This window comes from Littorina saxatilis, linkage group LG2, assembly GCF_037325665.1.
Source record: "Littorina saxatilis isolate snail1 linkage group LG2, US_GU_Lsax_2.0, whole genome shotgun sequence".
Lineage (NCBI taxonomy): Eukaryota > Metazoa > Mollusca > Gastropoda > Littorinimorpha > Littorinidae > Littorina > Littorina saxatilis.
Genome location: NC_090246.1, coordinates 64,993,560 through 65,020,835, shown reverse-complemented (window position 1 = coordinate 65,020,835; position 27,276 = coordinate 64,993,560). Strand labels below are relative to the sequence as shown.

At 40.7% G+C, this 27,276-nt stretch overlaps 1 protein-coding gene across 1 annotated transcript in view; it reads left to right on the top strand.

Annotated features, from left to right (window-relative positions):
• LOC138959540 (uncharacterized) overlaps positions 1 to 24,900 on the top strand; it is a 110,752-nt gene extending 85,852 nt beyond the window's left edge. Inside the window, exons 23-30 of the mRNA XM_070331057.1 lie at positions 10,527 to 10,587; positions 10,887 to 11,000; positions 11,481 to 11,583; positions 11,965 to 12,142; positions 14,260 to 14,350; positions 16,158 to 16,352; positions 18,629 to 18,654; positions 23,517 to 24,900. Of these exons, the coding sequence (XP_070187158.1) occupies positions 10,527 to 10,587; positions 10,887 to 11,000; positions 11,481 to 11,583; positions 11,965 to 12,142; positions 14,260 to 14,350; positions 16,158 to 16,352; positions 18,629 to 18,654; positions 23,517 to 23,613 (865 nt within the window). The 3' untranslated portion in view covers positions 23,614 to 24,900. The remainder of the gene's footprint in view (positions 1 to 10,526; positions 10,588 to 10,886; positions 11,001 to 11,480; positions 11,584 to 11,964; positions 12,143 to 14,259; positions 14,351 to 16,157; positions 16,353 to 18,628; positions 18,655 to 23,516) is intronic.
• The last annotated feature ends 2,376 nt before the right edge of the window (positions 24,901 to 27,276 follow it).

Genomic DNA, 27,276 nt, shown 5'->3' with positions numbered 1-27,276 from the left:
TCTCTCTCTCTCTCTCTCTAACTCTCTCTCTCTCTCTCTCTCTCTCTCTCTCTCTCTCTCTCTCTCTCTCTCTCTCTCTCTCTCTCACAGACAGATTTTAAAATAACACAAAATAAACAGACAGGCATAATAACACCGAGAAGGACACGCACAGACACGTTCGATCTTTTGTCGCGTCGAGCTTATGTCCATTCGAGCTTTTATCGCATCGAGCTTTTGTCGCGTCGAGCATTTGTCCATTCGAGCATTTGTCGTTCGAGCATATGTCGCGTCGAGCTTTTGTCGCGTCGAGCATTTGACCATTCGAGCATTTGTCGTTCGAGCTTTTGTCGCGTCGAGCTTTTGTCGCGTCGAGCATTTGTCCATTCGAGCATTTGTCGTTCGAGATTTTGTCGTTCGAGCTTTTGTCGTTCGAGCTTACGTCATGTGGGTAATAATACCCATCTATTTGAGGGAGTTTATATTTTGGGACAGTTAAGGACTGTAGGGCTAGAATATCTGGTTGTCTAACACTTAAGAACTGTGTGAGGTAATTAAGGGTGGTATTTATACTTCTGCAGTTCCATTGTAAAATACTTAAGTTCCTTTTTAGTTTTGGAGAATGTGGATTTTGTGCTGCTCTACTCGTTGAGTTAGCCATGGGGAAAACAAGAAACAGAAGAATCACAAGAGACATGTATGTCTGTGTTTTCACTTTGAACATATCCATTATAAATTTTGCATTGCCTTGCCAAGGCCAACTATTTCAGTCTCTGTAAGATCTCTGACACCTAGTGTGGTGAGTGTGAGGAGAGCGGGGCTTGGTTGTTTAAGAGTCACATTCTTGCCGGTTAGGTTTTTGTATACCTTGGACATGCATTCCAGGAGGTAACCAGGGTTTTGTTTGAACTGGGCATCGACAATTGCAGTCATTATTTGCCCCAGAAAACAATGCAGCCCCTGGTCTTCTCTTTCAGGACTTGCCTGTCTAGTGCGGAATTTTTCCATCGCAAGAGTGGCCAGTTCCAGCTCTGCTTGGTTTCTTTTCATTTTGTCCTGTTCAATGGCCAGGGAGACTTGCTGGCCAATGCTGGCTTCAATTTTTGTCAGCACCTTCTGTGCAATTTCATCTTCTTGCATTTGAGCTAGTTTGTGTTTTGCGGCTGTAAGGCGCGCCTTTTGTTTTAGGAGTTCTGCTTTGTCTTTAGTGATTTTTTTGTGGAGAGCCTGCGACTGTTCGTCAGGTAGAGCCTGTGTTTTGTTGGTGGTAACAGTGGATTTGTATGAAAGGCGACGTCTAGGAGCTGGTCTTGGATGAGTATCCTGTTTGTTCACTGCTTCCCCTAGTGATTTGGGGTTTGCAATGGATGCAAATGTGGGTTTGAGGGACTCTTCTTTTCTGTAAAAGTCATCATGTATCATAGGAAGGTCAGTTTCGGCATGCTTGGCCATCAGTTTAGTTTCATTTTCTGTGAGAAGTTCGTTTTTGGCTCTTCTCAAAGCTTCTGAGAAAGGAATGTATGAGCAGGCCCTGATTTTGTTTGTCCGTTGTCTGAGTTTGTACTCGGGGCACCCTAGGTATGCCGCCGAGTGATCCCCGAGACAGTTAATGCAGTGTTTGGGGTTCGTACAAGAGCTGACAGAGTGGCCGTCCTTTGACCCACATCTGGGACAGACGTGGGCTTTGGATCGGCACTGGTCTTTCGAATGCCCGAACCGGTTGCACTTGACACAGCGCCTCACAGGAGCCACAAAAGGAGTGACGCGAAACTCCTGGTTCTCGAGGCGGACTGTGTCAGGCAACACGGCCGTCAGGAAGGTCAGCCTTACTGCCGATGAAGAGGAGCCATCCTTGTTGGTAAGGCGCCGGGCAACTTTACCAACCCAGTCTGACCCCCATCAGCTGTGACGGTGACGAAGTCCATGTGTACCATGTCATCGTTGGTGTGTGACCGATCAACACCTTTGATCACTCCTTCTGTAGTTGGGACGGGGATGGAACATTTAATTGGAATGCCGTTTAGAGTTTTCATGTTTGCGAGCTGTTGTTGTTGTTTTGAGCCGTGGCAGCCTATCAGCCATTTGTTTTGGGGTAATGGGCGAATGAGCAGGACTTCCCCTACGACATGTTTGATCTGCTTATTTCTTCCCAAACCGAGGCCACTGAAGGTTGCAGGGCCTGTTTTGAGGTCCTCAAGGATGCATGGAAATTGGAGGAACACTGGTTTTGTTTGATCTGGTTTGATTATCTTTCCAGTCTGATGGGTTTTCTTTTGTCTGTTTGTTTTGGTTTGGGCGTTACCGCCTTCGGTTGTCTGAGCAGAAGTCTTGACCGACAGTTCCGGTTCGGCTGTCTTTTGTTTATGCGAGCGGTTTTTGCGTTTGCGGGCTGTGTGAAACACCTCATTGTCCGTTGTCTCTGAGGTAGAGTCAGACTGACAATGAGGCTGATCTGAGCAGACGCTCTCAGTACGTGGACGCTCGCAGGGTGAGCGTGAGTGGCTAATTGGGGATTCAAAATACCCTTGCGGGTATCCTTTGTCAAAGTTTGGTAGGGAGGACAACCTCCCGCGGTTCAGGGTGTTGCTTTCAAGGAGAAGCGCTGCACCAGTGGTTTTTGTTTTCTTCCCCTTATCAGAGGCGTCTGATGTGGGGTTCGCTTTGTTACGCATGCTCGCGCCGCGCCCCGCGGGGTCTGCGCTCCGTGCTGGAGGCGCCGGAAACGGATTGCTACTCTGTGGGAGATTGTCAAACCCACTACCTTTTGTTCCCTCGCCAAAAGCGTCTGGTTCGGGAGCATCAGGTTGAGTAACCACCATCCCTCCGGGAGGAGAAGATGATGCAAGAGGACCCGCGTCAGCCATGCGCCTAGCAGAGCAGAACTAAAGAGAACAATAGACAAGAGTTGGGTTCGTTACACCCCCTTCTTCTGACCTAAACACAAGTTACAAAGCGGAGAAAAACATACATGTTAGACGAGAAAATGAGAAAACAAAATAACAAAACAATGACAAAATAAACGAAATAAAGGGATGTCTAATAAAGAATACGGGACTAAATGAGTAAATCAAGCAATAACTACAACAAACAACAACAACAGGAGTGAGGCCTGACCACACGGGCACGGCTTCGGGGACGAAAAACAAACACTCAAACACACACAAAACGGAAGACTATGAGGTCAGAGAGACAGAGGATAGAAAGGTTCTAGCTTGGCTTACTGACTTTAACTTCAATGCGTTGTTCCACTCCGTGAGATCCCGAATACAACACCACGAAAACAGGCACAAATATCCCAAGGGAATCAGACGGAATCCAGGCGCACTGAAGAACAGCACAGGTAAGCAGTGTTTAGGTTTTGAGGGAAACACCACGAACACAAGGAACAGGAGATCCACGTGAAAACGAAAAACAGGCAAAAAAGCGTCTGCGTTCCGCGGCGAACAGGAAACACAGAGCAATATCTCCAGGATCACACAAACACCACAGAAACACAGCAACTACACTACAGCACAGTGATGCAGAGGACCAACATCCACATGAAACACAGATACTGTAGCAAACCGGGTGATGACTTTGCGCTTCAGCCAACACAGGGCAGCTGGACAGAGAGAGAGACAGAGAGAGAGAGAGCGCATGAGATCTGGAGAGAGAGAAAAAAGATTGAGAGAGAGACAGATACTCACACAGACACTAAGGCAGAGCGAGGAAGAGACGAAGAGAGTTGCATGGAGTGTACGTGACAGACAGTGTGTGTTGCTATAAACAGACAGACGAGGTGCAGCTCATTTCCGAAACAGCGCAAATGGGACAACAGTGACATGATAGGGGAAGGGCTCCTAATATGGACCACCTTTTGTTTCATGCTGATAACTAGCTTGTTTTCTTGCGAAGAAGTTTCATTTTGTGTTTGGTAGTCCTTCTCTCTTAGGTTAACCGTTAGGCCTAATTAGAGTTAAATAGCTTTGATAGACATTCAGCAAAAATTAAATACAGAAAAAATCACAAAGGGTCCATATTAGGAGCCTGGGCGCCTAATATGGACCAGTGAAGCGGCCTGCACGAATCACTGTAAAAAGCGCCCTATATTTCAAAATAACATGATACAACTTAGTGTACAAGTCATCCTAATTAAAATATGCTCTAGATTTATCTGTTTCGGGTTGATGAGAGCATTATTTGAAGCACACCAGAAAACTAAAGAAGCTTATCAAAAACAGAGTGAAAATAAGTGAAATTATCAACTTCCACGAAAAGAAGACTTTTTGTTGCATTTTTTTTCAATCTCGAGGGGTAGTTATAGGTTATTTCCAGCAAGCTTCTTAATGAGTTAATGAAAATAGCCTTTAGCTTTTATTTTCTTCGATTTGTTGAAGGTGGTCCACATTAGGGGACTCGCACATACTTTGAGATTTTGCTATTATTTTTTGTTTGCAGTAGAAACCCGGGGTCAACACTGCTAAAATGTAACAAATACGGTTTTAGCTGTCATATATGAGCAATTTTTGTGTGATAAAACCTTTGGCTGTGGACAGAAACGAGTCCGTTTTAGGCTGCAAATTTAGAGTGAACGCTGCCAAAAGTGAAAACAAGTCGCGTAAGGCGAAATTACTACATTTAGTCAAGCTGTGGAACTCACAGAATGAAACTGAACGTAGTCCGCCGCTAGTGCAAAAGGCAGTGAAAGTGACGAGCCTGTTTGGCGCGGTAGCGATTGCGCTGTGCTTTACTGTACCTCTCTTCGTTTTAACTTTCTGAGCGTGTTTTTAATCCAAACATATCATATCTATATGTTTTTGGAATCAGGAACCGACAAGGAATAAGATGAAATAGTTTTTAAAACGATTTCGAAAATTTAATTTTGATCATAATTTTTATATTTTTAATTTTCAGAGCTTGTTTTTAATCCAAATATAACATATGTATATGTTTTTGGAATCAGAAAATGACGAAGAATAAGATGAAATTGTTTTTGGATCGTTTAATAAAAAAATAATTTTAATTAGAAGTTTCCGATTTTTAATGACCAAACTCACTCATTAGTTTTTAAGCCACCAAGCTGAAATGCAATACCAAATCCCGGCCTTTGTCGAAGATTGCTTTGCCAAAATTTCAATCAATTTAATTGAAAAATGAGGGTGTGACAGTGCCGCCTCAACTTTTACAAAAAGCCGGATATGACGTCATCAAAGGTATCTATCGAAAAACAGAAAAAAAGTCCGGGGATATCATACCCAGGAACTCTCATGTCAAATTTCATAAAGATCGGCCCAGTAGTTTAGTCTGAATCGCTCTACACACACACGCAGACACACACACACACACACACACACACACACATACACCACGACCCTCGTCTCGATTCCCCCCTCTATGTTAAAACATTTAGTCAAAACTTGACTAAATGTAAAAAGAGAAAAAGCCTAACGGTTTTAAGGTTTCTGTTTCTGCAACTGTGCAAGTTATCCAGAGAGGGTGAATACAGCGAATAAATTTTTTTTGAGCGCTCTAGCGCCGTTAGTTTGTCAGAACAGAAGGTGGTCCATATTAGGAGCCGGTCCATATTAGGAGCCCTTCCCCTACTGTTTGAATTCTAAAAAAACGCAGCTCATTTCCGGAACAGCACAGATAACAAAGTTGGTTTCAACAACTGATCTCGTGAGAACGGTAACAAACGACTCATGTCACCTCTCCGAACGCATTGCAATAGATGTCCGCTCCTGCGGCCATCAACAAGTCGCGTGAAGCGATATCAAAACATTTAGTCAATATGTCAGGTTGAAACTTTAAAGATCAACATTAAAACCAGCCATCACCAAGACTAACAGTAGTAAGTCTTGGCTAGCAGAAGACGAAAACGGGTCACGCTCGGCTCCGCGAATTTAATTGTGAGCATATTTTTAGAGTAAACATGTTAAACCATTATATTTTTGGATTCAGGAAATGATACAGAATAAGATGAAATCTTTTTTTGGATTGATTACTCAAATTTTATTTGTAATCACAATTTTGCCTAATTAACACGTTTTCATTAATTTGAAGTAAATGTTCAGGGTAAACATAGCATATCGATATATTTTTTGAGTTAGTAGATAATACAGAATAATATATCATTTTTGGTTCGATTACTCACATTTTAATTTTCATTATTTTTTTAGACTTTTAATCACCAAACTCATAATTAAATTTCAAGCTTCGAAGCTGAAATGCAATCCCATAGTTTGGGATTCGGATATGACGTCATCAAAGACATTTATCAAAACAATGAAAAATAGTTCTGGGGATATCATACCCAGAAACTCTCATGTGAAATTTTATGAAGATCGGTCCAGTAGTTTTCTCTGTACCGCTCTACACACACACAGACACACACACAGACACACATACACCACGAACCTCGTCTCGATTCCCCGTCGATGTAAAAACATTTAAACGTAAAAATACTGTGTTACCACTGTGTATAAGGCCTTGGTGCATTTTGAGTCTAATACCCAAATACATGTACGAAAGTACACACACACACGCACGCACGCACGCACACGCGTACGCACACACGAACATAAAAACACCAGCACGCACGCACGCAAGTACACCCACATGCACGCACGCACGCACTTACACAAACGTGTACGCACGCACATAAACAAATAATTTGTGTCACGATTGTCCTACATTTGTATACATGACATGCTTCACCAATTTGTTTATGTACCTTCTTAGATTATGCTCAAATTTCACTTTAAATGGAAGGGCGCTGGTTCTGTGCGACGCTTAGTTTTCGAGATAGGCGTGACCTGACGAAGAACAGGACATCACATTCCAAATACATACCACTATGTTGCAGGTGGAAGGTTTCTGCACAAATAGATATTACACGATTCGCGCGAAACAGTTGAGAAGCAGACGCGCTCTGAGAAACTTTGCATAATGGACTGATAGAGTGTCTTCCCTTTGTTCGTCTTTGTGATAACGTTATTTTGTATGATAACGGTTCACTTGCAAAATAAAGTATACAATTTGGTGTATTAGTGGTAAATGTAAATAGAAATGTGTAATAATAAGACAAAGCAAACAAATAAACATGATTTTCTTGTGAAAATATCATCAAGTTAAGTTTTGCGGATGTTTGGGTGGTCACGTGATGTAAACAAAGCGAAGTGCGGGACGTACTCATCTCTGAGCTGTGACACCGGCAAGTTCAAAACACGAAAAAAACGATTTCGTTATGCGAGTCGCCACCTGGGGTGTATGTATCTTTCAAATGGTTGTAAAATAAGTCTTGTATTTATCATCGTGCTCCCGCCCTGGTTTTTTTTCGTCACGCCTAAAACCGTTATTTCTTTTGAGCGACGCAGCATTTATTTCTTTAGAACAAAATATAAAGAAATTCTATCTTCTTTCTACGTATTGAAAAAAGGTTCATTTTTGTAATTTTCTACCATTCAAGATTACCCTAGAATATGAACAATATAAGATGTTTGATGGGTTGTTGACAGACCAGCTTTTTTGTCAGTCCGAGGGGGGGGGGGGGGTATATCGTCTTTTGTTTCATATTTATTGACCAAGGCCGAAGGCCGCGGTCAATAAATATGAAACAAAAATCGATATGCTCCCCGAGGACCGACACAAAAACTGGTCAGACAACAAACCAGCAAACATCGTTTTTGTCATCATTTTGGTAGTGAGAAAATAAGTGCAAAATCTACACAGGGAGCTATGCTTTGAAACACGAGTTCCATTTCGATAATACATGTTTTGGGGCCCCAGCACGTTGTTACAATCAAAGCTGGCGTGTGAAAGCAACTTTCTCTGTGTTTTGAGTTCATAACATGTTGAGATAAGTCAGTCAGGTTTGAGGATGCACAGTTCTGAAGGTTCCTCTCAATATTCCTCCCCCTCGTTTTTCAGTTGTAAATATTAAAGCCATATGTACTCGATGACTATACACGCTAATTGCTTTACCAACAGCTGGAGACATGCTAAATTAAGTTCCCTGCAAAATATTGTGGTCTAGGACCCCTTCAATGTTGAGATATGTTAATTTTCATTTTGATCTGGATCGTCCTATTTATAGATTTGGCAACACATGTAACGTTGATGCAAGGGAGCTAACACCGCGGCTTTGTTGACATCCTCACTTTTTCAGAGGCTAGAACAAGCTGTAATGCATGTATTATGGTCCGCGCATGGTGACATATCGTCATTATATGGTCTTATGGTGCGTTTGACATCGATTGTGGGCAAACTACACTTTGTAAACACGGGAGTGCGTTAGTATGCCTTTAAGCTAAGTGATCGAATGTGGAAGCTACGTTGGGTCAAAGGTCACAGAAGATTTGCATCATGCAGCAAGGCACGTTGGGTCAAAGGTCACAGAAGATTTGCGTCGTGCAGCGAAGGAAAGAATCGCGATCTTGTTTCCGAGTCATTGTCTCTTTGTTTTTCAATAGACCTGTCATTCTGTTTGCTCGGCTTTGTTAGATGATTGCATTTCTTTTTGCTATGTTCTTTTCTTTTATTATTATTTCTTATTTGCGCTTCGTTTATCGATACAACGTCTTGCGCACGGGTCAAAATTTGTGTGTCAGGAGTAAATTGGTTTGACGTTCGCGTTTCTCCGAACGTCTGTGTATCGAAACACGTACAGATACACGTGCACTCCTTGACGTTGTACGAAGAAAAAACATGCATATCGCTAGGTTTCATTTGTTTGTGATGAATTTATGACCTTTCATGAGGTAGTTTTGTATTTTGTTTACTTTTGCCAGTTTGCCAGTTCGTTTTTGGAACTTTGCAAAGCAGTTTCGTCTGTCTAGCTATTGGGAAACACCAATGAAAAGAGCCGAAGAATCCCCGAGCGTTTCTATTGGGTTTGCTTTTGATTATCCACGTATAACCTGCTTCCTGCAACTATGGGAACCGGGGATTTATTGCATGGGGAACATGAGATTTATTTTTCAGCTGGCTGTGAATGAAAACTCGTGAAAATTATGACAAGTGTTTTTTTGTTTTTTGAAATAACCCTAGATGGTTGCCCCATGCTTCTAGTTATTCAAACTCTACTAAGACGGGGTGTGTAACGTATTTATTCCACATTCTCTGAGTGGTTTTTGTTTTTGTGTGCGTGGTGTTTTGTTGACGAAAATGTGTGTGTGTTATGACAAATCCTTATCTCACTTTTAGTCTTCTTCTTCTTCTGCGTTCGTGGGCTGAAACTCCCACGTACACTCGTGTTTTTTGCACGAGTGGAATTTTACGTGTATGGCCGTTTTTACCCCGCCATTAAGGCAGCCATACGCCGCTTTCGGAGGAAGCATGCTGGATATTTTCGTGTTTCTATAACCCACCGAACTCTGACATGGATTACAGGATCTTTTTCGTGCGCACTTGGTCTTGTGCTTGCGTGTACACACGAAGGGGGATAAGCCACTAGCAGGTCTGCACATAAGTTGACCTGGGAGATCGGAAAAATCTCCACACTTAACCCACCAGGCGGCCGCGACCGGGATTCGAACCCTCGACCTTCCGATTAAGAGGCCGACGTCTTACCACCCCGCCACAGCGCCAGTCACTTTTAGTCTACCTGTGCGATAAGGCGCAGATGCTGTTTAGTTCAGTCACAATAATTCGATTATGTTAACATTTCACGGCATTTATTGGAATATTATCAAACACACTTTTACATCGGGGCGGTAAAGGTATAGGTACTTTTGTGTTCTTCTCATGTTTTTGTTATCGGCACCAAAGTTAACAGTCAGCACAAAATAGCAGACAACGTTCTTTTTTCCTTGAAACCGCTAAATTTTCTTAAATTTGATGAATGCATTTGTATGCGCGTGTTGTGCTTATGACATGAAATATTGTTGAATATCGACCGATACTTGTACGATCTGGACATCGCATTTTTGTGTAGAAGTCGCGAAGTATGAGAGTTGTGGACCTTGCATCAAGGTATCAGGCAAGCTTGTGTTTGAAACTGATTCGTAGAAGGTTCATTTATATTTAGATAACAACCAAATTCATGGATTTGATGTTAATGTGCATTTTTTAAGTGTGCAAGTGTTAGTCTAAATGCGTTATGTATGTGTTGTCCGCACCAGATATTTGTGTTATATACATGCAGTTGAACATTCTCAAATTTCGAATCGCGAAAAAAAGTAGTCCTCACAAGTTTATTTGTCTGCACGCCATGAACTATCGAGGATTCAGGGTTATACATCAAGGCATAAAAACAATTTATATCTATGATCAAGGTGAATATTTTCTGGTTGCTAGTTGGAAACTATATGAATGCATATCACTTCTACTTTACAAGTAAATTAATTCATTTTTAACTGCGACACCTTAAGAATTCGTTAAAGTTGAAACAAAAATATTGTTGTTGTTGCCAGTAGTTGTGGTGGTAGTCTTGCTGTTGTGTTGCTTGTGTAATACTGTTAGCATTGTTTTGTGTGTTGTTATTTTGTTTTGATGAGTGTGTGTATAATTTTGTTTTTTTGGGGAAATTGTACAAGTACCCGCTGCTTCATTACATTTCTTTATTTCAGTCGAGAGGGACAGTTGGACATCGCTTATTTGGACGATGAAGTTGTTGATTTCAGAGAAAAGGTAAATATGACTGCAGAGTTACTACCCGACATTGTTTTGGTACTAATATGCATACAATAACGAGTACAACAACAACACTGGACCACACACACACAAAGACACACATACGGACACAAACACACACCACAAACTCTCACACACACACACACACACACACTCACACTCACACACACACACACACACACACACACACACACACACATACACACAGAGCAATATTGAATATTAAGTACACATATTGTTATACTGTCTGCTATGATTTTTTTAATAATTTTTTGTGGATACAATTTCTTTTCCAGCCAGTAACAAAGGCAGAGCGGAAAATGAAACTTCCTGCAGGTTTTGTCGAAAGCAACTACAGGATACTGGCAGAGGCCTTTCGTAACAAGAAAATCTCGGAAAAGTGCTACTCTGTAAGTGTTGTTGGGGGACACAAATCTCACCATGAAGTACAGTAGTTTTAAAAAAAAACATCGACACACATGATGAGATGTGCACCTTGTTTACAGTAGTAAGTCTAGAACATGACAATCTAAGTAATAAAGAAAACCAGAGATGTTGCAAAAAAAAGAAAGTCTGTACGAATGAATAAAAGACTGTCCAGAGCTACCTTTGCCTTTGTGCAAGACTGGCTTAAATCGATGGTCTAACCGATGTTATTGCGCTCTTACACATGCGTTATTTTGATTCATAATGTAACGGTGAAATACGAGAAATATAGAGAGGGATTTAGAGAGTTTACGAAAAAGCGAGAGATAGAAAGAAAGAAAGAGTGAGATCTGCATCTCGTTCGTTGCATTAACTGACAACATTTGACACACGAGTAAACTCCTGCATCCTATTCCCTATTGTTTACTGCATTTGGCGTAACCGCTTCATATTACAATTTTCAGGCGGCTCAGGAGTGCCTCCTTGAAGTCAACGGGGTGTTTAATGGTTACCTGCCCCTGCTTGCCAATGTGTACGTCATTGGACATCGCATTGCGGACATGCAGCGTGAGTGTATTCATTGATGTTATAGCCATCTCTTCAAAACACACACAACGTTTCTTCTAATCATGGTTTGAAGCCTTGTTGGTGATCTGATATGATTTATTGTGGGGGTGTAGGAACAGAACTGACGAAGGACCACATACACACACACACACACACACACCCTCACACACACACATACACCCACTCCCCTCACGCACACACACACACACACACACACACACACACACACACACACACACACACACACACACACACACACACACCTCACCTTCCACGCACACACTACCCCCACCCTCCCTGTCCCACAACCCACACAGGGGTAGCCCAGATCTTATCACAACACCTCCGTCTATGCATCGTCATCCTGTTGCACATCCACAGAGCTGACGACGGAACAGATGGAGAAGCTTGGGGAGGAAGACGACGAGCAGTACGCCAGGTGGGACGCCTGGGAGAAACGGATGAAGGCGCGGCTGGGTCAGCAGTTCCAGAGTACCATTGCCAAAATGCTCCGCCACAAGCAGCTAAAGCCCCGGGTCGTCCTCGACGCCTGGTTCCTGTGAGCTAGAGATGCAGGATGATATTGTTGTCGTCGTTGTTGATTTATTTTGGACTCCCCTGAGTAATCAGGAGAGTTTCAGGAATGTCGTAGAAAAAAACGCGATGTTGAGGTTATCTCGGATGTTTTTTAAGCTTGGAAACTGTGCACATTTCTAGAGTTTGATGATCTCCAAAAATGACCCCAGTTTGGTTGACCTTCGTCAAATTTTAAGGTCACAGCGGGGTCAAGTTTGGTTCATAAACATCTTTACATTGAGGGTGTATCTAATGGTTTTGATGCTCGAGCCACCAAATTTCACATACTTGCAGGTTTTAATGATCTTTAGACATAATATAAATGTGGCTTGTTTTCATCAAATCCCAAGGTCACAACATGAACATGTTTGCAAGAGAAGATTTAAACAAAAAACACCTACTAAAAAATTTAATATTCACTGAGCTATGTGGGAAATAAGTCTCCACTTCATCAAAATATGGTTTGATTTGAGGTCACAGCTCAGTGTCTGGGGTAATTTAATCTTGGTTAATGCTATGATGTGACTGTGTCAGACATGAAGTCACTCAAGTGTCTGAGTACACATATTTTTGTTTTGGCCTGCCTAGTCTCAATCCTGTCAATATTGGATGCAACTTTGTCACACACAAAAAGAAATATAGTTTTTGTGTTGTTGTTATTTTCTGTGGGGATTTTCCCCTTTCAAATTTGAAGGGTGTTTATTATGAGATTAATGATGGTGGTTGGAAGGGTGGGTGGGTGTGGGACAAGTCTGTTTCAGGCATATTCTTAGGATTGAATAACTAATTGAATTGATATGTCAGGTCGCATTAGGATCAAGTTTGGGACAATTAGTAGGAATTCAACGTTCTCTTGGACATTATTTTATGAGGGTGGAACAGCAAATATAGTGGTCATGCATGTTCATCTTTTTATTCATCTTTGTCCTTGTCTTTTTCTTCTTTGTCGTCATCGTTACCCTCATCCTGTCCTCCTTCCTAACGTTCTTATCAACGTCGGCCTCTTTCTTCGTGTTCCGTCCCGGTTGACTGATTGTGGTTTTGATGGGTAAAAAACGTCAAGAGTCTTGCTCTTTTTCGTCGTCTTCTTCTTCTTCTTCTTCTTCTTCTTCTTCTTCTTCTTCTTCTTCTTCTTCTTCTTCTTCTTCTGTGTTTTTCCATTGTGTGTAAGTGCTGCGTATTTCTTTTATCCCTGCTGCATGCGTAGATAGAAACATCCCGCCCATCATCGATGCTTCAGAGTGCCCATATGTTTTGCTGGGTAGCAACTAGGAACGGCCGCCAGACAAAAAAGGATTCTTTTTTATAGCCGCCTTTATGCAAAGCATAAATAGGCTATTTAGGATTCGCTCTGGTTGTTTGGTTGTCAGTTTGTATCTTAAAGAGTTTAGACTGTATCGCTGGTACACTCAAACAGACTGAAACAGAACTTTATTTTTATTTCTGTTATCTTCCACTCTCTGTTGCTGATCTCTCTCTCTCTCTCTCTCTCTCTCTCTCTCTCTCTCTCTCTCTCTCTCTCTCTCTCTCTCTCTCTCTCTCTCTCTCTCTCTCTCTCTCTCTCAGTATGGTTTGAAACAGTTTTGCGAGACTTTTAATGTCGCGGATTAGAATCCGGCCCAAGTAGGTAAATTATATTCGTGCTGATTGGTCGATGTATGTTCCTGCCTTGGAATCCGCGTTGGGATTTTTTTATTAGTTCCAAAAGTTAGACACGGTCAACTGGTTTTGCTCTGAGTGAGTGCATGTGGCCTCAATTAGCTGACGGTGACTACTGACACCTCTCTGCCCACAGATGGCCTTGGGGGGGGGGGGGGGGGGGGAGGGCTAGACTGCAGCGGGGTGCTGGTGTCAGCTGGAAGTGAAAGATCTGTGGAGGTAATGAAGCGGTGTACTCTTCCAAAGTTCAGTTGTCACGGCTTCGGGTAAGGAAAGCGTACAGGCGTCGCAGTGGTAAGTCGAGACTATCTGAAATAAGGTCTCGGCGACGACTGTTTGTTGTTGTTAATCTGTTACTTTGATGCCGACAGCTTGACTAAATGTTGTTATATTGCTTCACGTGACTTGTTTTTGTTTTGTTTTGCACTCCGTTTGAGACAGGTTCAATCAGATTCTTCTGGAAACTGGAGTCAAACTCATCTTTCCTCAGCCACGCGTCACCAAGTACAATGAACGCTACCAATACTCCAAGGTATGCTTTTCTTCCTTAAATGCTGTATCAAAGACTTTTCAAGTATATATGTGACTGCTTTCTTTTTTTTAAGACACACAAACACATGCTATTATTGTGAGATACTGAGCAGGAAAAAAGAGGATGGTTCCCTGATAAAGACGAAGAAAAGCTTAGTAAATAGACGATTTTCGAAAAGAATAAGCTTTTCACAACATCCGGAGCATGTTCCACGCTTCCGATCGGATTTTATCCTGCAAGCAACAAACTGTGATGTTTATACAGCGCGCGAACAATACGATGCCCTTTTCTTTCGAAAATCAGCGTTCACATCAACGCTGTCACGTAGTAATCAAACGGCACAACGTGTTTTGATCAAGGTCACGTGGGTTTGGCTTGAGATCACGTGAGTTTAAGAAAAACAAGTCGCGTAAGGCGAAAATACAATATTTAGTCAAGTAGCTGCCATTTTTCAGCAAGACCGTATACTCGTAGCATCGTCAGTCCACCGCTCATGGCAAAGGCAGTGAAATTGACAAGAAGAGCGGGGTAGTAGTTGCGCTAAGAAGGATAGCACGCTTTTCTGTACCTCTCTTTGTTTTAACTTTCTGAGCGTGTTTTTAATCCAAACATATCATATCTATATGTTTTTGGAATCAGGAACCGACAAGAAATAAGATGAAAGTGTTTTTAAATTGATTTGGACAATTTAATTTTGATAATAATTTTTATATATTTAATTTTCAGAGCTTGTTTTTAATCCGAATATAACATATTTATATGTTTTTGGAATCAGCAAATGATGGAGAATAAGATAAACGTAAATTTGGATCGTTTTATAAATGTTTATTTTTTTTTACAATTTTCCGATTTTTAATGACCAAAGTCATTAATTAATTTTTAAGCCACCAAGCTGAAATGCAATACCGAACCCCGGGCTTTGTCGAAGATTACTTGACCAAAATTTCAACCAATTTGGTTGAAAAATGAGGGCGTGACAGTGCCGCCTCAACTTTCACGAAAAGCCGGATATGACGTCATCAAAGACATTTATCAAAAAAATGAAAAAAACGTTCGGGGATTTCATACCCAGGAACTCTCATGTCAAATTTCATAAAGATCGGTCCAGTAGTTTAGTCTGAATCGCTCTACACACACACACACACACACACACGCACGCACACACGCACACACGCACACACGCACGCACATACACCACGACCCTCGTTTCGATTCCCCCTCGATGTTAAAATATTTAGTCAAAACTTGACTAAATATAAAAACGTGCTTAGTGAACACTTCCAGTGATCAGCAATTAAGCCATCGATGGCGGTTCGTGGCTCCAATGATTATATTTTCGAAAGAATATGGTATCAATGAAGCGCACGCTGCATAGCATACACAGCATAGTTAGTTGTTCGTCCCGATCGCAGGATAAAGCCGATCGGAATCGTGGAACATTCTCCGAGGTTGTAAAAAGCTTGTCACAGGTAAAGGGGCTCTTACTCTTCCAGACCGCTGACAATCCTGACAGAGTTATTTCCGGAAAACGTCTATTATGTCTGCATGAGAAATGCGTTCGGTACTAGATTTTGGTGGTTATCAAAGCAAAACGACCGTGCTTGTTGGTGCTGAAACAACGCCGTGAAATCATTTCGCACAGGTTGCAAACAAAATAATGGCCGTAGGTTGTTTCAGCCAGAACTGCCGTGGTGATTACTGACATGCTAATATTGACAGAATGCGGTATATGCCACCGAGATCTGGAAACATTATGTGACGTAGCAGTAAAACATGTCAAAACGTTCATTTTGTACCCCCCTTACAGATATTAAAGGACGTGATGAAGGAACTGAGCGTGCCAATCATCATACCCGAGAATCTGGAAGAAGTGATGACGTCAGGAAACCTGCCTATGCAATTCAAGAAAGCGCATATGATTCAGGACTCTCCGAAAAACTTGTTCCTGGACAACAGAAAAAGCGCCGGGACAGCGCCCCGGGGATTTGCAGTCGGTAAAGAGGTGGGAGACATGCTGCTGAAACTGGTATTTTGGTTAACCTCTGTGACATAATGCACTGGACGGTACAGTCCGGATGATGTGATTTGTTTACGACCCATACTTTCAAGACCCATACTTTCAAAAGGATGTAACGTACTCGACTCACGCCGTTCAGAGTATAATGGGTCGTACGATACTGTTTGTACACGACATACACTATTCGGACTGTGAAGGTCAATTAACGTCATTGTTTATTTGTTTAACAGTTTACACACGTAACAGTTTGAGACGGGGTAAGTAGGAAGGTCGATCTTGTTGAGCATATTTTGGAGGATTGCATGCCATCGACCAAAAACGCCTAATAAAGTGAGGCTAGCGGAGGACGTTTTTAAGTATTCAAAAACAATCTGGGCAACTTAAGGGATCAAGAAGAAAGGTTGTTAAGAAAGATTAGTACTATCTTATGTTAAAATGTCTTGTTTCCAGATTTCGCAGTTTGAGCCCTGTACAGGTACATTTTCGCAAATCAAGAGGAAAACCCCTCACATTTATACATGAAAAGACCCCCACGCTCAATCTCTTACTTTAATATATTCCTTTAAACTCTCGTGCTTTTCAAAACGCATACGACAGAGCCTGACAGGAATGCAGTAAAACGGAACTTGACAGGTGTGAGATAAAACACGTGCACCCGACACGGGAGAGAGGTCAGTGGGATGCGTTACTGAGGCTCGTTCGGGCCGGTTGAAAATGTATCCGTTTTGGGTCGTATTACTCAAAATTATACGAGGATAGAGCAATAACGATGGGGTATTGCAACTTAACCCTTTTTACACAAGATATATAGTACCAATCGCGCCGAACAACTTTTCTTCTTAAGCCCTATGAAAAGTTGCTTTGATTTTTTTTTAATAATTAAAAACGTCCTCCGCTATCCACCCGGACAGACAAAACCGCACTCTTGTTATGCTCTGGGTCATCCACCAACCCACCACGGTAAAGATTAACCCTTTCCAACACTTTAATAAAGATGTACAAGCAAATTTGAAGTGCAAAAAAAAGTACCAGTGGATTTTCATTTGAACAATTATTGCTCTGAAAATCGACAAGGTAATCGAAGAAATGTTAACTATTATGGTAAGCTCAACCAACGGACTTTAGAGTTTTGTCGCTGGTTGGCGTATAACCATATTACGAGTTATTTTGGAATGAGTCTAGTCGGTTTTTGACTCACCTGAGTGAGTCTTAGTAATGAGCAGTGTCAGTCCGTATGGACAGGCGACCGGTTGAGGTTATCTCTGATGTTTGTTGAAGCTAGAGCTTTGAAACTTGGAAAACTTCCAGGGTTTGATTATCTCAAAAGAGGACTTGATTGATTGACCATAGTTAAAATTCAAAGTCACAGCGGGCTGGGTCATGTTAGGGTCATGAAATCGTAACATTGAGGTTTTCTCGGACGTTTTCGAAGCTAAAGCTTTGAAACTGTGCACACTTCTAGAGATTGATGACCTCCCAACATAACCATGGTCTAATTCACCCTCGTTAAATTCCAGGGGCCACAGCGGGCTCGGGTTCGGGTAATAAAATGGAAAATTATTAATTTCTTGGACGTCTTTGAAACTTGACACACTTGTAGGGTTGGATGACGCCCCGGCGTGACTGAAATCTTGAATCTTTATGAACAGAAATAAAAAGCTAACGCGTTGGCATCTCAAACACTTCTAGGATTTGATGACCTCCTCACATGATCCAAATGTGGTTGACCCTAGGTAAATTTCAAAGTGAAAGTGGGGTCTAGTTTTTAAAGGTAAAAGTAAACATTTTAATTTTATTTTGTTTTCAAGTTGTTGATGCTTATATCTCTGAAACTTCCAACTGGTGGACATGCGCATATGCCCCTAGTCTGGTTGATCCTGGCATTATTTCCAGGCAACAGTAGTGTTACGTTCACTTTCACTTTCAGTTTCTTCAGTGTCTATTGAGCTAGCGAAGGTGAGTCTTACATGTACAAGCGTTTACTTTTCTTGTTAAATTAAAACGTCTCAACATCCCTGCCACTAAAGAATTGTCTTTTAGCGTATTTAGCAAGAGAGTAATGGTTAGTCTTAGCAAAAGGGTGTGCCTGTAGTGGCCGGTAAAAACACTTCTTGTTTAATCATAAAAAAATGTTAACCGCCAAATCACTGAACGTGACATTTTTGAAATATGACAATTTAGAGGACACGATCAGAGAGGTTTTACTGCACTTTTAATCGATCGTTTAGTGTTTTGAAATCCTCTTACTTCCTTTTTTTCAGGTTCAAGCCGTACAACCTGTATCCAAGTACGTAACAATACAGGCTTTAGGTTTTTTTTATATTCGCACGTGCGTGTGTGCCCATCTCTCTCTCTCTCTCTCTCTCTCTCTCTCTCTCTCTCTCTCTCTCTCTCTCTCTCTCTCTCTCTCTCTCCCAGACTCTGTCTCTCTCTCTCTCTGTCTCTCTGTCTCTCACACACACACACACACACACACACACGCACGCACGCACTCATACAAACACACACACCCACACACACACACGCATGCACGCACGCACTCACACGCACTTACGCACACACACACACACACACACACACACACACACACACACACACACACACACACACACACACACTCACACACACGTAAATGGACACACACATAATATCTAACAGTGACAGACGAACGTCAAAGTCAGAAAAGATAGCTCGTTAGCCTACGAGCCAATCAATCAATTAATTTGATCAATCAATCAATGTAAATTCATCAATCACCAGATCATAATTATACGATTTACTAGTTGATCAAGCAAAGTAGCGTCACCCTTTTCGTGATAAATGATCAGAATTACAGCGCCTTCCCGAGCAGTGATCCATTGTTTACTTTCTTTACTTTATTTGGTGTTTAACGTCGTTTTCAACCACGAAGGTTATATCGCGACGGGATTCATTGGTTGACCGACTGCAAAGTTAAACAAATTAATATATGTAGCTCGTCAACTTATCTGTCAGTCATGTAGTGAGTCAGTCAATCAATCAATTAATAAATTCTATACGAATCACTCTTCAGTTGTGATCTAATATATTTCTTCTTTTTCTTTTTTTTCCTGTTCAGAGTTGGAATTTTTGCGGAACTGATTTTGCAAAATGCCAAATGTGTCCGTCACAGACAAAATGGCCACTTTGCAAAGAATCAAAAATACAGAAATGGTAGCTTATTGGAACGTTTAATTATTGACCCCCCCCAAAATAAAAAAAATTACATGTTCTGTACTTCGACCCAGTGGTCTTTTTTTTTTTAAATTCCCTTTTTGTGGAGTTTTAACAAAATTGTTTTTACATGTATAGGCTTTACATTACAGGACATATCACATAGACAAGGGGACAAAAAACATGTTGAAAAATAACCTTATCTAACAAACAGTTTACAGATTCAGACCATTTTTCGATACATTTTAGGACCGTAACATGTTCAGTCAATTCTTGGTAAATAAATTGCGTCTTACCTTGACAAATACATTTCCACACAATGGGCTCTGTCATAATAAAATGTTTATCAAATTTTAAACCGATTTTTCTCTGATATTTTTTAACAGCCTTTATTACACCTTCATACAGTACAAAATCTCCTCGCACATTCGGATATTTCATTTTGAACGCATTAAAGGATAAATATCCATTTTGTCCCAAAATATGACCAATCTGAACAACTCCATTGTCAATCCAATTTTTAATGTACACTGTCTTTTTATCTCTGCGAATATTAGCATTATAATGTAAGCATTCAGATACAAAATCGTTGAAGGTTGTAGGGTCACATTTTCCATTTAATTTCTTATAATGTTTAAATACATCAGTCCAAAACGGGTTATGTATTTTCTGCATCAAAACATTTGCAAATTCTCCTCCTCTCATATTAATTGTTATAACAAATGGACACGCTTTAAACAATAATCTTGATATCAACCAAACAATTTTCAGAGATGACAGAAAACATTTCACGTCAACCATCTTTGATCCTCCATCTTCATAAGGTTGGGTGACCGTAATTCTTTTAATTTTGTCTCTTTTTCCGTCCCAAAGAAATTTGAAGAAAAAAATCGTTTTAACTCTATCATAAACTGTTCATCTGAATTAGGTAAATTCATAAACAAGTGTGTCAATCTGGAAATGCCAAGGTTTTTAGGACTGTTATCTTACCAAATGGTGTTAGGTTCCTTCTGGTCCATGAATTCAAAAGTTTTTGAATTTCCTTTGATTTATTTCTATAATTAAGAACAAGTCGCGTAAGGCGAAATTACTACATTTAGTCAAGCTGTGGAACTCACAGAATGAAACTGAACGCACTGCATTTTTTCACAATAATGACCGTGGTCCGCCGCTCGTGCAAAAGGCAGTGAAATTGACGATCCTGTTTAGCGCGGTAGTGGTTGCGCTGTGCTGCACAGCACGCTTTACTGTACCTCTCTTCGTTTTAACTTTCTGAGCGTGTTTTTAATCCAAACATATCATATCTATATGTTTTTGGAATCAGGAACCGACAAGGAATAATTATAAGATGAAATTGTTTTTAAATCGATTTCGGAAATTTTATTTTAATCATAATGTTTAGGTTTTTAAATTTCGGAGCTTGTTTTTAATCCAAATATAAAATATTTATATGTTTTTGGAATCAGAAAATGATGAAGAATAAGATGAACGTAATCTTGGATCGTTTTATAAAAAAAATATTTAATTACAATTTCCAGATTTTTAATAACCAAAGTCATCAATTAATGTTTGAGCCACCAAGCTGAAATGTAATACCAAAGTCCGGCCTTCGTCGAAGATTGCTTTGCCAAAATGTCAATCAATTTGATTAAAAAATGAGGGTGTGACAGTGCCGCCTCAACTTTTACAAAAAGCCGGATATGACGTCATCAAAGACATTTATCCAAAAAATGGAGAACAAAAATCTGGGGATATCATACCCAGAAACTCTCATGTAAAATGTCATAAAGATCGGTCCAGTAGTTTACTCTGAATCGCTCTACACACACACACACACACACACACACACACACACACACACACACACACATACACCACGACCCTCGTCTCGATTCCCCCTCTATGTTAAAACATTTAGTAAAAACCACATCCGATACATTTACTGAAAACATTACACCAAATGCTTTGAAATTATCCGGGTTCCATGTAAAATTCATATTAGGCAAGAATCTTCTTTTGAAAAACTTTAAAGGTCCTAACCAGACTACATTGTTTTATCATAATTCATTCTCAGACCTGACAATGACGCAAAATGTTGTTACAGTTTTATACTTTCGCAAAATGATTGCTCTGTACCATCAAGAAACAGACTGGTATCATCGGCGAATTGTGACAATAACATATTTTGGCAAAAAATATTCATACCACAAATCTTTATTTTAGCGTACCATAAGAGACAATATTTCGGCACAAATCAAAAATAAATAAGGCGACAGCGGATCCCATTGCCGGGTTAGCTGTTGCTTTTCGGGTCCAGCGGACCATAATAGGCCAAATCAGGACCCCCCATTGCCGGGTGCCTCGACCTACATTAAACCATGCTGAATACCGAACATAAACTGAAACACAAGACTTCATTTTACAATAAAAGTAAAAATCCATCGTTTAATATCATTTCCAAAGTTGAATTTGCTCAAAGATTTTTCAATAAATGACCAGGCGACACTGTCGAAAGCCTTTTCAAAATCAACCATCAAAAGTAGGCCAGGTATATTATGTTGATTTGAGTAAAACAAAGTACCATCATATATTAATCTGACGTATTCACCAATATATCTTCCTTTCAAAAAGCCTTTTTGATCATCATGAATCAAATTTGGCAAAACCCGTTTAAACCGTTCTGCAATGCACGTTGATGCAATCTTATAAACTTTCACAGAAATACATTATTGTCCGGAGCGGCCTTTCAGTTTTAGACGAACTGCACAGGCAGAAAATGGATATTCTGTATACTCGTCAACCGGTCAGTAAATTAACAGATCATATATACGAATCTGTTAAGTTTTCTTCCGTTCTATGTTAACCCCTCGAATGTTGATAATGAAAACTGGCATTATGTGTCCTGATATGGCACGGACTTTTGGGTTCTGAGCAGTTTTAGCTTATTTGAACACCATAGAATCACGATGCAAAGTATTTTTGTCATTGTCAGCCTCTCTTTTGCAATACAATGAACATTTTCAAAGTAATTTATTAACATTTGACACCATTTTGAAAACTGTTGACACTGTTTTCTCAGAATCATTTTTTGAGCTTCAGTTTTGTTTGTTTGTTTGTTTGTTTGCTTAACGCCCAGCCGACCACGAAGGGCCATATCAGGGCGGTGCTGCTTTGACATTTAACGTGCGCCACACACAAGACAGAAGTCGCAGCACAGGCTTCATGTCTCACCCAGTCACATTATTCTGACACCGGACCAACCAGTACTAGCACTAACCCCATAATGCCAGACGCCAGGCGGAGCAGCCACTAGATTGCCAATTTTAAAGTCTTAGGTTTGACCCGGCCGGGGTTCGAACCCACGACCTCCGGATCACGGGGCGGACGCCTTACCACTAGGCCAACCGTGCCGGTTTGAGCTTCAGTGTTGTCATTGGGAAATATTCATCTTCTAGACTAACTGTCCAATTTTCTTGCTGTTTTATTTTTATTTTCACCATTAATGGTGTCTTTGTACAGTTACAGAGAGACGCTTACATAATTCTAGAAATTCTGTCAAAGTACAAAAACTTTATTTTGTGCTTATGATGTCTTAAAAAATAAAACCTGTTTATAAATGTTAAGAAGTTGCTCTGTTGTTGCATCTAGGGACGCTTTTAGAGTAAAATAAAACATACTGCAAAGTTCTATCTTTATTTTTGTGGAAGATGAATCTGTCCTTCCAAAAAAAACGTCAATTTTTACCCATGATTCATTCAAATATCACTTCAAAGGAAAACAAATCCAACACTTTTTCTGATGATTTTTTTTTTATCAAGAACCGGGAAACAAAACTTGAAAAGCTCGCCAAAGAAACAAAATGTAATGTCTCTATGTGCCATCTCTGCCTGTAAAACTTAAGTCAAAATTAATAAAGGTGTAATAAAATGGTAATATCCTGAAACATATTTTTTTCAGGGCGAAAACGCGTTATCCAAAGATCTCTTTCAAGATGTCTAACAGCATGGACGAATTACCGGAGGAGGACCCCGAAGACATGTCCAACAGTTTGTAATTGCTTGTGACTGATGTCTGAATATCTGCTTCCGATCGGAGGGAATTAGTTCTTCCAAGTATTTAAAGCGATTCCCAGCTGTCCGTTAACTTTGGATTGCTACCATCTTTATCCTTTCGATGTTAACTGGTGGCTCTGAAGTTTTGTCACATTTTACACTTTCAAATTGATATAAAATTGTACATTTAATTACCCATCCACCCTTTCATAGAGACAAAGGGGATAATAAAATATGCATGGATTTTTGAAAAATATTTCTTTTATGTAACTTTTACTATTATCACTCTTACCCTTCCCGGTCATCCGCCGTTTGTCCACACTTGTATCAGTCTTGTTAGCGTCCCTTCATCATAACTGTTCATGTCCCTAATTGGTTAGTAAGGTGTGATGACGTCAAAGCCCCCTTAGCTCAGTTCGGTTCCGTTAATCTCCTTCATCTCTGTACAAGAGTTTCAAGTCAGCTTGTCACAAAAAGAAGAAAAAAAAGTCAAAGGCACAGTCCGTTCCGTGGAAAGTAATCGGCACACGATCTTAGATTTCGCCAGGCTTTTTCATGCAAGGGACCATCCCTCCACTAGGACTCCCGCAAAAAAAAGTCAATGATCCGAACTGGGAAGGACTGTGCCTTTAACTTAAGCTGGCCGCATGCACACAAAATAAGAGATACGAAAAAGGATAACGAGAAGGTAGTCAATGTCAAATTCGATTGTGTTTGTGTGCCTTTGCACAAGAGGAAGACAGTTTACCTGTATTATTTATAAAGACTGTTTATATGTATTATTTATAATTATATTTTTGAATCTCTAGTATTTATTTTACGATTGATGTAATTGTTTCTAAAAATATTTCTTTACTACCAAGCTCCACATATACACATTTACAACAATCGTGGAAACAATATTATTTTCTCTACGTTGGTGAACACATCTGTATACTTGCTCTGTGACTGCTGGCCTGTTTTCAGTGAATATAATACATACTTTTAGTACTACGCCATCTACAATAGATCGCTTTCAGAGCAGCTGAAGATCTAGAAAGGCTTTTCTATAGTGATACATAATGAGTTGGGTTTTTTTTCTTTCAAAAATCCCTGAATTGATCGCTATGCAACCATTTCACTGCACGGTACTTTGCTCAATGATGATTGCATGGAATTGTAGATCCCGCAAAGGGTATACGGGTCTGAAACATCCGTAGTAGTGTGTTGTGAATCGTCCATTGTAACATACTTCCACATGGCTCTAATAAAGTGGAAAGCTGCTAGGCTGTTCAACAGTTAAAAGAACATTCTTGTCTGAATCCTTGCTGGTGTCTCACAGTGTGTTTCTCTCATTACTCAATGCCTGTTGTGCGTCATTATGTGTGTTTGTGTGCGTGTGTGTGTGTGTGTGTGTGTGTTAGCACTTAGCGAGTTGTGTGTGCATCTCAGGGTGTGTGTGTGTGTGTGTGTATGCGTGTGTGTGTGTGTATGCGTGTGTGTGTGAGAGCGGCTTGTGTACGTGCGCGTTCGTGCACGCGCGCAAGTGTGTGTGTGTGTGTGTGTGTGTGTGTGTGTGTGATAAACGTGTGTTTATGCGTGCGTGCCTGTGTGTGAATGTTCGCGCGAATATGTGTGTGTGTGAGAGAGAGAGAGAGAGAGAGAGAGAGAGAGAGAGAGAGAGAGAGAGAGAGAGCAAACTACATTCGCGAACCCTGCTTTTTTAACGGGGTGTCTGCGTGCTCGCCAATCAAACTTACACTGGCATCAAGGGATTGTTTCCAGACGGATACCATTTTTTTTCAAAAATGTAGTTTAAAGGCACATTTAGCCTCCCGTAAACCATCACTGAGCTCCCCGAGCCTCTACATACAGTGCAACGAGACAGCTAAAGCCAGAACAAAAGTCAACTGGTGAAACTACATCACTTTTTCACGTCAAATATTTGGTATTAGTTTTTAATGCGAGTTTGAGTGCGAGTTATATGTTTATGCCAGGAAGCTTCTTCATTAATAACAGAAACAAGTCTTTATCTTCTCTTATCTTTATCTTGTTGAATGTGGTTCCATATGATTAATTTTCCGGTAGTTACTCATGATCAACCAAATCCTAACGTTGAAGTTTTACCGGTGTTTAATTTCGAATCCCAATTAAAATCGTCTTTAACCGACGTATTACCGTAAAATCCCTTGCAAACGCCCCCCCCCCCCCCCCCCCCCCCCCCCTCCGCACAGATTTCGGGTAAAAGTAGGGGGTGGGCGTTTGCTAGGTATCCACCCCTTTGCAAGATAACGTGTCATCACATTTGCACGAGAGAAATAAAGTGGTACAACGATGTGATTTATGCAATTTTAATGAAAATTAAACACACCGTTTGTTTACACAAATAAATCTGTGCTAGAAAAAAAGAAGAAAAAAAAGAACACAAGTGACCTTGATTCTTCTCACTCTCGGACTAACGTCAGCACAAACACAGTTTCTTCTCTTGTTTGGAGATCTGGTAGGATTGATGATCGTGGGCTCATTATAGTCCTTCGAAGTCAACATCATCGTCTTCACTGTCGTCTCCACTCTCAGCTTCTTCTGGAAGAAAACTCGCGGGCACATACCGAAACATTGTCTGCAGCTTCGTTTTCAAGATATTTAAAGGCTTTTAGTTTGTACGAGCGTATGTCACTGTAAAGGATTTGTGCTTCGGCATGGCTGAACATAGAGAAGTGTTAAACACTCGTTAAAAAACGTCTCTGAACGACTTCACTGTGGGACATGACGTAATTTTATTCCCCCTCCCCCACCCCCCCCCCCACCCCACCAAAAAAAGGAGAACCATCGAACAGTGTGCACAAATCGTAGATATAGGAGGCCGACTGTCCTAAAACTTGTTTTCTTTAAACCGGGGTGGGCGTTTGCTAGGTATTGACCCCTCTGCACAACTTTTGGCCAAAAGTGGGGGGTGGGCGTTTGCTAGATACTGGGCGTTTGCTAGGGATTTTACGGTACTATGCCCCGGCAAAAAATCTTATCATGAAAGAGGCCTAATCAGAGCCGAACGACCTGAGCGGTGGTATTTTGTCATTTCAAAAATCATAGTAATAATGACAGCTTATATAGCGCGAACCACAGTAAACTATGCTCTCCGCGCTTTACAGATCAACTATGAATAAAAACATACAAACTATTAACATCAAATACATTATACATTCTAACATAATAACGTAACAATACACTTACAGCAACATATTAGCCTCTTATGGACAATACCATGCAGATAGATCCACAATTCACAATAAATAATGTACAATGAACATTGAATAATCTCAACTCAAAACACACGCACACTCACACACACACACACACACACACACACACACACACACACACACACACACACACACACACACACACACACTGTGCCACTGTGACACAACACACAATTAATTTGAACATGGGTTTAGACTGATTGAAGGTTTTCATTCCGAATCTTTTAGTTACATTCGGCTGAACAGGCACTGATTTGAATTTAACACCGGTGTAACACGAGAAAATTACTCCCACGAGATGCTTTACTCCGGAGTAAAAATTTCGTACGAAACTTTTACTCGACTCCCTTTACGAAAAAACTACTCCCCCATAACACGAGAAAATAACTTCTAACGACAGGTGTGTTCCGAGTCAACATTTCGATC